The 16,391-nt window shown below is 43.2% G+C and overlaps 1 protein-coding gene across 1 annotated transcript in view; it reads right to left on the reverse strand.

Annotated features, from left to right (window-relative positions):
* The window catches only part of PFN2 (profilin 2), a 69,141-nt gene extending 52,800 nt beyond the window's left edge, over window positions 1-16,341 (reverse strand). Inside the window, exon 1 of the mRNA XM_056564763.1 lies at window positions 16,052-16,341. Within this exon, the coding sequence (XP_056420738.1) occupies window positions 16,052-16,183 (132 nt within the window). The 5' untranslated portion in view covers window positions 16,184-16,341. The remainder of the gene's footprint in view (window positions 1-16,051) is intronic.
* Between the last annotated feature and the right edge of the window lie 50 nt (window positions 16,342-16,391).

Raw genomic sequence — 16,391 nt, forward strand, 5'->3', positions numbered from 1 at the left:
CTCAAGGGGTCTTGTTTCCAAAATGGTATGGCATGTGTTTTTTTTTTTTTTTTTTTGCTGTTCTGGCACCATAGGGGCTTCCTAAATACAACATGCCCCCCAAAAACCATTTCAGAAAAACGTACTCTCCAAAATCCCCTTGTCGCTCCTTCGCTTCTGAGCCCTCTACTGCGCCCGCTGAACACTTTACATAGACATATGAGGTATGTGCTTACTCGAGAGAAATTGGGCTACAAATACAAGTACCCCTTGTAAAAATTCAAAAATTGGGTCTACAAGAACATGCGAGTGTAAAAAATGAAGATTGTGAATTTTCTCCTTCACTTTCCTGCTATTCCTGTGAAACAACTAAAGGGTTAAAAGGCTGACCGAATATCATTTTGAATACTTTGGGGTGTGCAGTTTTTATAATGGGGTATTTCTAAGATGAAGACCCTTCAAATCCACTTCAAACCTGAACTGGTCCCTGAAAAATAGTGAGTTTGGAAATTTTGTGAAAAATTTGAAAATTGCTGCTGAACTTTGAAGCCCTATGGTGTCTTCCAAAAGTAAAAACTTGTCAATTTTATGATGCAAACATAAAGTGGACATATTGTATATGTGAATAACAAAATAATTTTTGAATATCCATTTTCCTTACAAGCAGAGAGCTTCAAAGTTAGAAAAATGCAAAATTTTCAAATTTTTCATAAAATTTGGGGATTTTTCACCAAGAAAGGAAGCAAGTTACCAAAAAATTTTACCACTATGTTAAAGTAGAATATGTCACGAAAAAACAATCTCGGAATCAGAATGATAACTAAAAGCATTCCAGAGTTATTAATGTTTAAAGTGACAGTGGTCAGATGTTCAAAAAATGGTCGGGACCTAAGGTGTAAAATGGCTGGGTCCTTAAGAGGTTAAAGGGGTACTCCGGCCCTGAGACATCTTATCCCCTATCCAAAGTTCAGGGGACAAGATGTCGCACCGCGGATTTGTAAATTACTTTTATTAACCCCTTCATGACCCTGGGGTTCTCTTTTTTTTTGCCCTTTCGTTATTTCCTTCTTACCTTTAGGGACCAGGGGTTTTTCCGTTTCTGCATTTTCGTTTTTTGCTCCTTGCCTTTAAAATAGAATCATAACCTTTTCAATTTTGCACCTAAAAATCCATATGATTGCTTATTTTTTGCGCCACGAATTCTACTTTGTAATGACGTCAGTGATTTTGCCCAAAACTCTAAGGTGAAACAGAAAAAAAAAAAAAAAAAAATCCATTGTGAGACAAAATTGAAATTTAACTTTTGGGGGCTTCCGTTTCTACATAGTACATTTTTCGGTAAAAATGACACTATGGGGAGATTTATCAAGACCTGTGCAGAGGAAAAGCTGACCAGTTGCCCATAGCAACCAATCAGATCGCTAGTTTCAATTTTAAAAAGGCCTCTGGAAAATGAAAGCAGTGATCTGATTGGTTGCTATGGGCAACTCAGCAACTTTTCCTCACAGGTTTTGATAAATCTCCCCCATTATCTTTATTCTGTAGGTTCATATGATTAAAATGATACCCTACTTACGAAGGTTTGATTTTGTTGTACTTCTGGAAAAATTCATAACTTCATGCAGGAAAATTAATACGTTTAAAATGGTCATCTTCTGACCCCCTATAATTTACATTTTTCCGCGTATTGGGCGGTAGGAGGGCTCTTCTTTTTTAGCGGTACTATTTTTTGCATTGATAGGACTTATTGATCGCTTTTTATTCATTTTTTCATTATATAAAAAGTGACCAAAAATACGCCATTTTGGACTTTGGAATTTTTTTGCGCGTACGCCATTGACCGTTGCGGTTTAATCAATGATATATTTTCATAATGCGGACATTTCCGCACGCGGCGATACCATATATGTGTGATTCAAACTTAATAGGGGAGGGGGTTAAATTATCTTTATTCACTTTTTTTTTTGCAGTGTTATAGCTCCCATAGGGACCTATAACACTGCACACACTGATCTTTCACATAGGAAACCAGTGATCGATGATTCTGCCACTTGACTGCTCATGCCTGGATCTCAGGCACTGAGCAGTCATTCGGTGATCGGACAGCAAAGAGGCAGGTAGGGGACCCTCCTGCAGTCCCTGTAAGCGGTTTGCGATGCCGCGGCTATCCCGAACAGCTCCCTGAGCTAACCGGCCATGCTTTCAATTTCGACACGGCGTTCAACTTTGAACGCCGCGTCTAAAGGGTTAATAGCGCGCGGCACCGCGATCAATGCCGTGCGCTATTAGCCACGGGTCCCGGCTGTTAGAGGCCGGGCCCGACCCGCTATGAAGCGGGGGTCACGCCGTGGCCCTGCGTTATAGATCGGGAGCGGACACATGACGTTCCAGTGAGTCATGTGTCCTTAAGGGGTTAAAAATCATAACTCGATTTTCTCACCTAAAAATCCATATGATTGCTTATTTTTTTGCGCCACCAATTCTACTTTGTAACAACATCACTTTACCCAAAACATCTACAGCGAAACGGGGGAAAAAAAAAATCATTGTGCGACAAAATTGAAAAAAAAAAAAAAAAAAAAAAAAACACAATTTTGTAACTTTTGGGGGTTTGTTTCTACATAGTAAATTTTCGGTAAAAATTACACCTTATCTTTATTCTGTAGGTTCATAAAAAAAATTAAAATGATACCTACTTATGTAGGTTTGATTTTGTCGTACTTCTGGAAAAAAAAATCATAACATGCAGGAAAAATTTACATGTTTAAAATTGTCATCTTCTGACCCCTATAACTTTTTTGTCCACGTACAGGGCGGTATGAGGGCTCATTTTTTGCGCCGTGATCTGAAGTTTTTAGCATTTTTGTAGTGATCTGACTTTTTGATCGCTTTTTCATTCATTTTTTCATGATCTAAAAAGTGACCAAAAATACGTTATTTTGGACTTTTATTTTTATATGTATTTTTTATAATTCAGACATTTCCGCACGCGGCGATACCACATATTTTTATTTACACAGTTTTTTGTTTTAAATGGGAAAAGGGGGGGGGGCGCTATAACACTGTACACTGATCTTTTACATTGATCAATGGTTTCTCAGATCGCATGTTCTTGTAGACCCAGTTTTTGAATTTTTTCAAGGGGTAAAAGGAGAAAAAGTCCCTCAAAATTTGTAACCCAATTTCTCTCGAGTAAGAAAATACCTCATATGTGTATGTCAAGTGTTCGGCGGGCGCAGTAGAGGGCTCAGAAAGGAAGGAGCTACAATGGGATTTTGGAGAGTGAATTTTGCCGAAATGGTTTTTGGGGACGTGTCACATTTAGGAAGCGCCTATGGTGCCAGAACAGCAGAAAACCCCCCCACATGGCATACCATTTTGGAAACTACACCCCTCAAGGCATGTAACAAGTGGTCCAGTGAGCCTTAACACCTCACAGGTGTTTGACGACTTTTGTTAAAGTCGGAAGTGTAAATGAAAAAAAATTCACTAAAGTGCATTTATTTCCCCAAATTTGTCATTTTTACTAAAGATAATGGGAGAAAATGCCCCCCCAAAATTTGTAACCCCCTCCCCCATCTCTTCCGAGTATGGGAATACCCCATGTTAGGACGTAAAATGCTCTGCGGGCGATCTACAATGCTCAGAAGAGAAGGAGTCACATTTGGCTTTTGGAAAGAAAGTTTTGCTGAAATGGTTTTCGGTGGGCATGTCGCATTTTTGGAAACTACACCCCTCAAGGAACGTAACAAGGGGTACAGCGAACCTTAACACCGTCACAGGTGTTTTTAAGACTTTGTGAAAGTTGGATGCATAAATGCAAAAAAAAAAAAAAAAAAATTCTCACTAAAATGCTGTTTTTTCCCGCAAATTTGACAAGGGGTAATAGGAGAAAATGACCCCCAAAATTTGGAACCTAATTTCTTCAGAGTACGGAAATACCCCATGTGTGGACGTCAAGTGCTCTGCTGGCGAACTACAATGCTCAGAAGTAGGGATCGACCGATTATCGGTATGGCCGATATCATCGGCCGATAATCACGATTTTGGGCATTATCGGTATCAGCAATTATCTTGCCAATAATGCCCCGCCCCGCGACTGCCACCCCCTCGACCCGCCGCACCGCGTCGCACCCCCCACCGTGATGCTAGGCGGTATACCGGTATGGATTTTTTTCCATACCGCTATACCGGTTGGGCCCCTCCCCCACCCTCCCAGTCAATAAAAAAATTACACGTACCCGTAATGGGGGTGGTCCGGGCCATCCATCCATCGTTCCTGTAGCGTCCGGGGGGCGTTCCGGGTGGAGGGTAGTCCGGTCCCGGGCTGTCCTTCTCCCACGGTCTTCTTCTCCACTCCGGGCAGGCTCCGGCCTAGTACGCTGCATAGACGCCGCTACGCCGTGACGTCAGGTGCGTCGCTGCGCACGGGCGTCACTGCGCAGCGGCGTCTATGCAGCGTACTAGGCCGGAGCCTGCCCGGAGTGGAGAAGATGACCGCCGGAGAAGAGGGACAGCCCGGACCGGACTATCCTCCACCCGGAACGCCCCCGGACACTACAGGAGCGATGGATGGATGGCCCGGAGCACCCTGGCAAGTAGGGGAGAGAAGCGGGGTGGTGGCGGCGGCGCTATGGCACCGCAAAAGCCACTGCAGATCATTGATTTAAAGCGCCCGCTTTAAATCAATGATCTGCAGCGGTGTCGCAGGGGGTTAAATAGCCGATAACTTATACCGGAATATCGGTATAAGTTATCGGCTATTGGCCCTAACCTGCACCGATTTATAGGTATCGGCCCTAAAAAACCGATATCGGTCGATCCCTACTCAGAAAAGAAGGCGTGCCAATGAGCTTTTGGAGAGTGAATTTGTTTGGAATGGAAGTCAGGGGCCATGTGAGTTTATAAAGCCCCCCCCCGTGGTGCCAGAACAGTGGACCCCCCCATTATGTGACCCCATTTTGGAAACTACACCCCTCACAGAATTTAATAAGGGGTGCGGTGAGTATTTACACCCCACTGGCGTTTGACAGATCTTTGGAACAGTGGGCTGTGCAAATGAATAATTACATTTTTCATTTTCACGGATCACTTTTCCAAAAATCTGTCAGAGACCTGTGGGGCGTAAATGCTCACTGTACCCCTTATTACATTACGTGAGGGGTGTAGTTTCCAAATTGGGATCACATGGGGGGGGGGGTCCATTGTTCTGGCACTATGGGGGTTTGTAATCACACGTGGCCTTCAATTCCGGACAAATTTTACCTTCAAAAGCCCAATGGCGTTCCTTCTCTTCTGAGCTTTGTAGTGCACCCGCAAAGCACTTTACATCCACATATGGGGTATGTTCTTACTCAGAAGAAATGGAGTTACACATTGTGGGGCTTTTTTTCCTATTTTCCTTTGTGAAAATGAAAAATTTAGGGTACCACCAGCATTTTAGTGAAAAAATAATAAATACTCTCTTCATTTTCCCATCCAACTTTAACGAAAATTCGTCAAACACCTGTGGGGTGTTAAGGCTCACTGTACCCCTTGCTACATTCCGTGAGGGGTGTAGTTTCCAAAATGGGGTCAAATGTGGGTATTTATTTTTTTGCGTTTATGTCAGAACCGCTGTAAAATCAGCCACCCCTGTGCAAAATCACCAATTTAGGCCTCAAATGTACATAGTGCGCTCTCACTCCTGAGCCTTGTTGTGCGCCCGCAGAGGGGTATTTCCGTACTCAGAAGAAATTGTTTTACAAATTTTGGGGGGGGGGGGGGGTCTTTTTACCACTTGTGAAAATAAGTATAGGGCAACACCAGCATGTTAATGTTAAAAAAAATAATAAAATAAAATATATAAAAAAAATTTACGCTAACAGGCTGGTGTAGCCCCCAACGTTTTCTTTTCAAAAGGAGTAAGAGGAGAAAAGCACCCCAAAATTTGTAGTGCAATTTCTCCCGAGTACAGAAATACCCCATATGTGGCCCTAAACTGTTTCCTTGAAACATGACAGGGCTCAATTTTATTGAGGGGGAAAGTGTTAGGGGGTGTATATGTAGCGTTTTACCCTTTATGTGAAGTGTAGTGTTTTTAGGGTACAGTCGCACTGGCGGGTTATGGCGAGTTTCCCGCTAGGAGTTTGCGCTGCAGCGAAAAATTTGATGCAGCTTAAACTTGAAGCAGGAAACTCAGTGTAAACCCGCCCGTGGGGGGGGGGGGGGGGGGGGGGACACAAACCTTCAGCTTTTTTAAAACTACACCCCCAGCATGTACCGACAGACTGTGCATGCTGGGAGTTGTAATTTTGCAACCGCTGGAGGCACACAGGTAAAGGAACCTAACTGAAGGTTTTCTAACCAAACTATCCAACCAGTTTTCCTCTGGCTGTTGCAAAACTACAACTCCCAGCATGTACTGATCGCCGAAAGGCATGCTGGGATATTTAGTTATGCAACAGCTGGAGGTACGCAACTACAACTCTCAGCATGGCAAGACAGCTGTTTGGGCATGCTGGGATTTGCAGTTTTGCATCATCTGTAGAGCTACAGTTTAGAGACCACTGCACAGTGATCTCCAAACTGTGGTACTCCAGATGTTGCTAAGCTACAAATCCCAGCATGCCCAGACAGCAAACAGCTTTCTGGACATGCTGGGAGTTGTAGTTTTGCAACATCTGGAGGGCTACAGTTTAGAGACCACTGATTTGCGCGGGGTGCCTGCTGATCGATATCATAAGTCACCCTGGTCCAGTCGGGGGACCAAAATTCCCACGGACGTCATGGGTCCTTAACTACCAAGGTCCCATGACAACCCCCCCCCCCCCCCCCCACACACACACACACACACTTTTGGTCCCCTTTGGGGACATTTAAGAGGAATTATTTGATTCCTCACACAGATCAATGTGGTTGTATGAAACCACATTGATCTGTGTGCTCAGCGCTCGATTGATAAAGCCTGGCCTGGCTTTATTATTCTGAGCAGACACAGGACATGAGGAAAGCCCTCAGGTTACCTCAGCAGTGGATCGCCCCCTCCCCGTGTGATCGTGCGATTCACACAAAAGGACCACCAGGGATGGAATAAAGGCACCTTTAGACGTCGCTGTCAGCGGCGATCTAAAGGGTTAATAGCTGGCCGCAGCAATCGCCGCATGTCGGCTATTAACGCCGACTACCAGCTACAATAATCAGCTGGGGGCCAGCCAGTATGACGTGGGCTCGAGTCGGGAGTCCGTGCCATACCACCTTAACGGCACATGGACATGTATACACGTCCATGGTAGTTAAGGGGTTAAATTTACAAATCTGTAACTTTTTGGAGCCAGTCGATATGAAAATATATATTTCCACCGGAGTACCCCTTTAAAAAAAAAGGAGCTAGACAACATCCAGAAAATTCTCAAACACCAGAATTTAAGTCCTTTTCCATATTATTTTTACCCAGTGTTTTTTCTTCTATAAACCTAGGTTTTCTTGATCGGCTCTATGTCATGGTCCAATAACCAGCTCTACAATGATACTAAAGACTTTGCTCTCTTGCAGATCATACAATATATGAAGACCGTGCACATGGTTTCTGTGCCTCCCCCCAAGTCCTGACTCATCAGTCTGCTGCTCCTATGCCTCTCTGGAGGGGGAATGATCTCCTTTCAGATCCTTACAGTCCAGAGCAGCTGCTCCTTCACATAACCTAATAAAGACAAGTCACAAAATCAGCTGCTGTAATATTATGTCTACCATAAAGCACCGCCAAGTGACTCCAGAAGCAGCTGGAGAATCCCAGAACAAAGTGCAAAGGAAGCCACTGACTAAAATCAAGTCGTATTTCACAAGTGTGGCAGGACATCTGTTATAAAGATATTACAGTGATGGACAGAGACGAAAACAAAAAGTACTGTAGTGCATGGAAAACATATTAGGGGAAATAAGAGGAATGGATTATAAAACTGACATTTAGAATGGAAGACAAAACACTGTGCCAGATCCACTGTATGACTTATGGTGTTCAAGGTTCCCTTTGTTTCTATAACATTTTGTTTGCATGCAGAGTTCTTGCTGGGGAAAAAAAAAAAAAAATAATATAAATATATATATATTATATAATATATATATTATATAATATTATATATTATATATATATATATATATATATATATATATATATATATATATATTTTCATCCCGTTTAGTTGGTCTAAGGCCCCACATCTCAACCAAAGCCAGATCACCCTGCTCTGTACTGACGAGGGGCAAGAACCCCGAAACAGCTGTCTGCAGATGGGTACTCTTTACTTCTGGAGAGAGAGTTCTGGCTTGGCATTAATCCCGATTAGCTTTTTATATTCCGTAACTGGAGCTAAGCTGATACCAGGTAACATTGCCTGAGAAGGTGTATATATATATAAAAATTAATAAAAAAAGTAACAGAAACTCAGATCAAAATGGCCCAGTGGTATTACTGATCTCGGTTTACACTGCCCTCATAATGGAAACCATTAACCTCAATATACAGACCTCAATGACTTGGTACAGTTGTCTGGTTGGGTTCTAACGTGGTAGCCTTTGTGTTTTGACGATATGTAGCACCAATTTGGCACAACTTACTGTCAGCAGCTTTTTACGTGAATCAGGGTAGTTGTGAGAGTGTCTAGATTTGTTGGAGCTGTGCCCACAACCATCACTTGTGAGCGCCAGCCGTATTATACAATCAACCCCCCCCCCCCTCACACTTTAACCCTATTACTGCCCAGGACGAGTCTCATATCAAGGCAGAGAGGGACTGCAGATGGCAAAGGCTTAAAAGATATCTCCTGGCTGCTAACAGCAGTGGTAGTCACTGGCCGACAACGTTCAGGCCATTAAGGTGAATGGGCCTTAGACCGCTGTGTAATGTTTAAAAAATTCTCCAATGGTGCTGTAAGGAAACAAATTTTTAAATGGGACCCTTTTAACAAACTGGGATTGTCTAAACTAGAAAACTCAAAAAGGAGGAACATTAATGCTGGTGTAAGGTAGTCAAGATTTTACCCAAGTTTGCTTGGGTGTATTTTTTGCGCAGTTGCTCGAAATTTACCAATGCAGCCGCACAGAACTTAATACATTTTGAGCAATAATAGAAACCAGCGAGCTGCAGAGCCAAGTTTAAAGGGGTACTCTGCCACAAACATCTTATCCCCCATCCAAAAGGAGAAGATGTTAGATGGTGGGGGGGTCCCACCGCTGGGGACAGTGGAAGATATTTACCATGTATGCCTTTTTGAAAAAGGCACCAAGAGAGTCTAACGGTTCAAGAAAAACTGCAAACTTCACACCATGTCGTCTGACTTGCCTGAAAAAGTAACACTACAGCAAAATATGAGGCGATTTTTCATTTGGGCAAAATGTATCCAAGTCTGTGGACCTTTTTGATACATTTAGAGCAAGTAAGCAAAAAACACTGCAAAATACAAAAGGCAGGAGGAATGACTGCACTTAATCACACATTGACAAATCTCCCCCTTGGTTTTGCTGATAAATAATAGTAGATATTCCCTAATCCATTAGCTTTTTTTTCATTAGGTTTGCAACAGCTGAAGGCACCATGGTTGGAAAACACTGCATTACCAACACCATACAAATGAGCTTCTATGCAGACATGAGCCATTTACCAGGCCACAAAGCTCATCTAATGTTCCATTAGTCCATATTACATGAAAAATAAAGTGTTCATCATTGGTGCTACAGTGAGTGTGTGTGTGTGTGTGTGTGTGTGTGTGTGTGTGTGTGTGTGTGTGTGTGTGTGTGTGTTTTTGTCAGAATGCTTTTTACCTATCCCAATCAGGCAAATGATCTATAATATAAGGCAGTGACAGCAAGATTTTGAACTGTAGTTTCTCAGTAGTTCCTGTAGATCATTTTGTTATCCATTTTAGATGAAAGGGGGTTTTATGATATTTCTACAGCTCAAGAGCTGTACAAAGTTCCTAAATTCCCTTATCTTGACACAGATAACACCGGACTGTGAAGCAATTTCTGCTTTCAACAGGAGTTGGGAAGATAAAAGCAGCGAACTGTACGGCACCTATAAAAGATTAAATAAGTACGGACAAATATAGGACTATGTCACAGAATAAAGGACATGAGGGGACATCTGCTCATCCTCAAATCCACCATGACCTTAACATACGTTGCGCAGCGGCACACACACTGTTAACACCTTCCCTCCCCTTACTGCTAAGTGGGTCCAGCTTAAAGCTACTGGGAAAAGGCCTGGCAGAGGTCAGCAAAAGCCTTGAAGTCCATAAGAAAAGCCTTTATAGTCAGTACATAGAATCATCACCTACCACAGTCAATGTGAATGACTTGCTATAGCCATAAGAGCCCATGTCTCGTACACAGTGACAAGGTCAATGAACCCAAAGGCAAATGTAACCAGGTTAGAGACATAAGTGCATTACCCATCAGGACACGAGCCATGATAGACATGTGCAGAGATCAAGCACTTCTATACAGAGAGCGTAGGCCTCCCAAATAACTGCAGTGTCATCCCAGGCCTGCTGACTGCGATCACCAGGCAAACGTGTCTACATGTGTGGGTCTCATCTGGGAGGGTGGAACGCTGCACTGACTCACTATGACGCACGTATCAAGCCAGAATGAATTCTCCTATTCAAATTGGAAGTGGTTACCATTCAGAGGAAGAATTTGCAGCATCTGCTCAGTATACAGAGTGGTCAGGGAGCTACAAAGGCAGCGCAGACACTACAGGAACTGCAGTCCTCTGCACAGTATATTCTACTGCTGTGTGTGGACAGCGGTGGAAGCAGAGTCCACTGCAATAACACTCTTCCAATTCTGTTCCCATCTGCATTGTGGCTTCAGTGTATAATGAAAGCCACAATTCTGTGCCAGAACCATCACACAATAGATACCAACGGCGTCTGAAAGACAGAACTGACTTAAAAACAGGTTAAGGCTGGGTTCACACTACGTTTTGTACTTAAAAAAAATAATGAATGAAATGCAAAACATTACCACTAAATCGCAGATGTCTATATTCGAGAAACTTTTCCCAACATCCACATACTTCAAAATAAAGCGAGTTATATTGACAGACCAGAACGTCGGAGCAATGAGGCACCAGTCAGGTTGTGATAAGCCTCTGGTGGCATCAGCTCAATTTAAGGTTTGTCCTTATATCAGCTGCTTCCAGCAGAGGCCTCTAGGGCATTTCACCAAGAGGACATCTAATAGACACCATGATAGGCGAGGTGAAAGTGAACAGAACCCTCGCAGAATCAGGAGCCCAGAACCCCCCTCTTACAATGTGTGGCTTTGGGAGAAATCTCTGTTGCACAGCAAACAGAGCTCAGCTTTCATTCATACCTGCTTTGAAAAATTTAAGCTGTTTGGTGATTGGTTGCTATGGGCAAAAGAGTCTTTTAGACAGCTTTATAAATCTGCCCCCAAGTGCCCACTGCCCATTGATCAGTGGGTTAGTATTTCAATGGCATCTGCTAGGTCACCGTTTCCCAACCGGGGTGCCTCCATCTGTTGCAAAACTACAACTCACGTCACACCTGGACAGTCTTTGGCTGTCTGGGCATGCTGGGAGTTGTAGTTTTGCAACAGCTGGAGGCACCCCAGATGGGAAACACTGTGCTAGGTGATGTGTTTAGATGGCAGATTCTCTAAGAGGCCAATACAAACGAAACAGATTACACTGAAGTTCCCCCCCCCCCCCCCCATATTCTTTAGACAAACAATTTTGGTGGGCATTTATCAAGGTTTCCAAAGTGTGGAAATTTGTCTCTTTTGTGCTGTGCTCGCCACGTTTCATAAACTGGCACGGTTGTTAAATGTTTTCATTGGTCGGGGTCCAAGTGTTAAAAGGGATACTCCACCCCTAGACATCTTATCCCCTAGCCAAAGGATAGGGGATAAGATGTCTGATCGTGGGGGTCCCACCACTGGGGACCCCCACAATATAGCATGCAGCACCCACCTGTTTCTGCTCCGGAAGCACTGGAGGGTCTGGGTCCCGACCACCGGAACAGAAGTCCGTGACGTCACGCCCCGTACCCTCAATGCAAGTCTATGGGAGGGGGCGTGACGCATGCTATATTGCGGGAGTCCCCAGCGGCGGGACCCCCGCGATCAGACTTCTTATCCCCTATCCTTTGGAGCATTCCTTGTTATCCTGATGGGGGCAAAATTCGGAAGCTCTACAGACAATGATTAGAGCATTGGCCCCATGTGCTCCATTTATTCTAGGGGACAAATCACCTCCATTCCATGGATCAGTGGGAGGGTCCCAGCAGTTGATTAGAATGTTACCCCCTATCCTGTGGATGTCATGCTGAGATGGGACTACTCCTTTAATCCTTCATAACTTCATGTTCTTACCTAATTCTTCCTCATTACAGTCCTCACCCCCCCCCCCCCCCCCCCCCCCCACCTCCCCTCCAGTCTGATGCCATGACTTAGTGACATCACTATGATGGTGAGCGATCAGCTTGCCTACTTGTCTGGCACATAACCAGATATGGCGGGGTTAACAGTTGCACCGATGGAATTATGGGGAGGATTAAACAGGTATAAAAGTTAATTATTTCAGCAAGAATTGTGTCTCTTCTCTCTCTCATTTCTTCAGTTAGATTTTTCTGATATCTCAGATTTTATAGTCTATAAATTCTTGCAGGTTTTATTATTTCTTATCCACAAGTTGTTTAGTTTTACCTGCTTCAGGCAAAGGTGTGGAAACCCTACACAGCTCATACACGGCTCATCAATCAGCTTTCCCGTAGCCCTGCACAGCAAACTATATGGAATGTTTTGTTAAAGCAACATAGGCAGTTTCTTGGCATAACAGCATTGAACAGAATATTTAGAACCCTCCCAGAGGTAGCACCTACTGCATGGTGCCAACTGTAGTGATTCTGCCCCTTTTTCTCCCAATACTGGACTGGGCACATTTACCATCCAGCAGGCTGGGAAAGTTGGGTGACAACACCTGCAAGCAACTAGGGCATCACCATCACTGGGTGAGAGATTGAGATACTACAGATCAGTGTTTCCCAGCCAGGGTGCCTCCAGCTGTTCCACAAGACAGTCTTTGGCTGAAACACAGATAGAGAGAAAATAAATATACATTCTATTTTCTCTCTCGCTACCTTTGTGTTTCAGCCAAAGACTGTCTTGTGGAACAGCTGGAGGCACCCTGATCTATGTTCTGTCCATAGTATCTTTTACTATCTACAGCAGTGGCTGACTTATAGCTGTAGTATTTTCTTTAAAAATAAAATAAAATATAAAGAAAATACTACAGATAAAAGCTATAAATCAGCCACTGCCGTAGATAGTAAAGGATACTATGGATAGAACATAGATCAGGGTTCCCCAACCAGGGTGCCTCCAGCTGTTGCAGAACTACAACTCCGAGCATGTGCGGACAGTCAACAGCTGTCCGGGCATGCTGGGAGTTGTAGTTTTGCAATAGCTGGAGGCACCCTAGTTGAAAAACACTGACAGATACAAAAGATCCATGATAAATATATATATTTGTGTTCCATTTTATAAAGCAAAAAAAAATGAAAAAGTAAAATTTTTTGCAGACTTTGCTTATGCCCCGAGTCTCAGTGATTGAGAAAAATAAAAATAAAAATAAGAAATTATATATATATATATATATATATATATATATATATATATATATATATATATATATATTAGTGCCAAATTTCAAGTAGACTGGATATTTAGAGGTTGCACACTGATCAGTTTTGTAAAAGTACGCAAAAAAATATGGTTTTTCAATGTTATGACTTTTTGGGAAAACCAGAAATCAAATTTCAAATATTTAAACTAGACACTAAGATTAATCAGCTTTGAATGATGCAATCCCTTCTTTTGTTCGCTTGGTGACGACTTATGTGACAACTCGACTACCCTCAACAAGAACAGTTTTTGATGTTCGTCCCTGAACAATTCGCTAAACTTTTTTTTTTCTTTTCTTTCTTTCATCAGAGCAATTCCTCTTTCCACCTTAAGAGCGTTCACACGGCTTCTTAGAGAATCACTGCAATATTATGTTATTCTGTCACATCCTGGATCCCAAACCATTCAGGGAACGGCTTTGTTTTATTCGTAATGAAATGGCTCAGGTCTTTTCCTTCAAAAACTAGGATTTTTTTTTTTACTGTTTAATCATTTCCTTTTTATTTGCCGGTTTGGTTTCTACATTTTTAGGCAGATTTTCCTTATCAGAGTAATACGTTTGTCCAAAAAAAGCCAATCCTATGTTTGTTTCTGACTGATACTAAAAAGGTATCTCTTCACAACTGTGGGGGAGGGAGATTTATCAAAACCCGTCCAGAGGAAAAGTTGCCCAGTTGCCCATAGCAACCAATCAGATCACTTTCATTTTTCAGAGGCCTTTTTTTTTTAAATGAAAGAAGTGATCTGATTGGTTGCTATGGGAAACTCAGCAAGTTTTCCTCCGTACAGGTTTTGATAAATCTCCCTGTGACGTCTACAACTGGGGAAGTGCTCAGAAGTTGTAGCATATCCAAATTATTCTTTGGAGCTCATGGACTTACAATTGCCTTGTGCCAAAAGCGAATATATAGGAGGCTGACAAAATGTCCAACCAGTTTCATTATTTCCAATTCTCGTTATGGAATATTTTGAGGACAATTTTTAGTCTATACATTGCCTTTGCCATGAACCTTGCTTGATGCAGGACCCCTGGGATCCCGAAACTGAATATTAGAAATGTCACTAGTTTGAGATATAAGTGATCAAAGTGTGCAACCCCCCAAATAGGATCCAATCTCCTGGAAATGTGGCATATTCTTTTTTCCAAAGATGTCTCAGTGATGTAAATGAAACCCTAAATAAAAAGAAATTATTAATAATAATAATAAAAAAAAAAATTTATATATATATATATATATATATATATATATATACACATATATATATATAATGTCTTCCTTTTTTCAATCACTGAGACTCTGAGCATAATCAAAGTCTGCAAAAATTTTACTTTTTATTAATTTTCCTTATAAAATGGAACACCCTGATATATATCCATCTATCTATATCCTATCTATCATGGATCTTTTGTATCTGGCAGTGTTTCCCAAACAGGGTGCCTCCAGCTGTTGCAAAACTACAACTCCTAGCATGCCCGGACAGCCAACGGCTGTCCGGGCATGCTAGGAGTTGTAGTTTTGCAACAGCTGGAGGCACCCTGGTTGGGAAACACTGATCTATGTTCTATCCATAGTATCTTTTACTATCTATGGCAGTGGCTGATTTATAATATATATATGTATATATATATACACACACACACATATACACACACACACACACACACATATATATACACACATACACACACACACACATACACACACACACACATACACACACACACACACACACCCACACAGAGAAGCAGCCTCTTGTCCATAAGTCTGCATTATAAATGGGAAACAATGGACTCCTCTGTATTACAATAGACGGGACATATGCATTGCACGGATCCCCCTGCAGTGTGAACAGGCACCTAAATCCATCATACACACCTATGAGGTCATGTCGGCACTATCCACTATGAGGGACTATACAGAATGCCTTCAGGACCCCCCCAGGCTACTAGGAGCCCAACTAAAGAACCGCAGATGAAAGCCGCCGTGTGGCCTCCGCCTGGTAAATACCGCATCATCGCACAGGCCCCTTGTGCAGCATAAAAATCAATGGGAGCACGCCATCTTGCAGAAGAACATGGTGTCAGCAGCGGCGGAGGCGGGATTCACAAAAGCCGATTACGTCAAATGCGTAAATCTCCTGATGACAGCGATTTAGGTCTACGCAAAAACAAGGGGGAAAAAAAAAAAATCTGCGCCAGGTCGTGTAGGTCCAGGAATAGCCTAGAAGCGGTGCAGTGCCGCACTGTAATAACGCCCGGTGTGTATTATTCATAATAGCCGCATCATGGAAGTGAGGAGGAGGGTGAAGGTGAGGAGGAGGATGCGGCTTCTCCTCCCCGCGGCAGGTGCACGGTATACAGAAGCATCCTCCACCACAGTCTTACCGTTAATCCCTGGAACAAGCCTCCGGGGGTGCAGGCCCAGACGTACTTGGCGTCCGTGTACCCAGCAATGGCGCAGTCCTGGCAGGAGCCATCGTTCATCATCATATCCACGTAACCCTGCCAGCCGGACATCTTCAGTGTGGGGGGGGGACACCGACAGGGGCGACCGAAAGGTACCGGTGTTAGTGAGAGCGGGAAGCCCGGGGTAGGGATGAGGGTTGCCGGTATCGGGGAGGAAGCGGCTCCGTCACGGCCGGAGATAATCTGAGCTCCGACAGCCGGGAGAAGCCGAGGAAATAGGGCAGCGCCCGGGTGTAGCCCCCCTCCCCCTGTAATGCCG

This window comes from Hyla sarda, chromosome 3 (genome assembly GCF_029499605.1).
Source record: "Hyla sarda isolate aHylSar1 chromosome 3, aHylSar1.hap1, whole genome shotgun sequence".
Lineage (NCBI taxonomy): Eukaryota > Metazoa > Chordata > Amphibia > Anura > Hylidae > Hyla > Hyla sarda.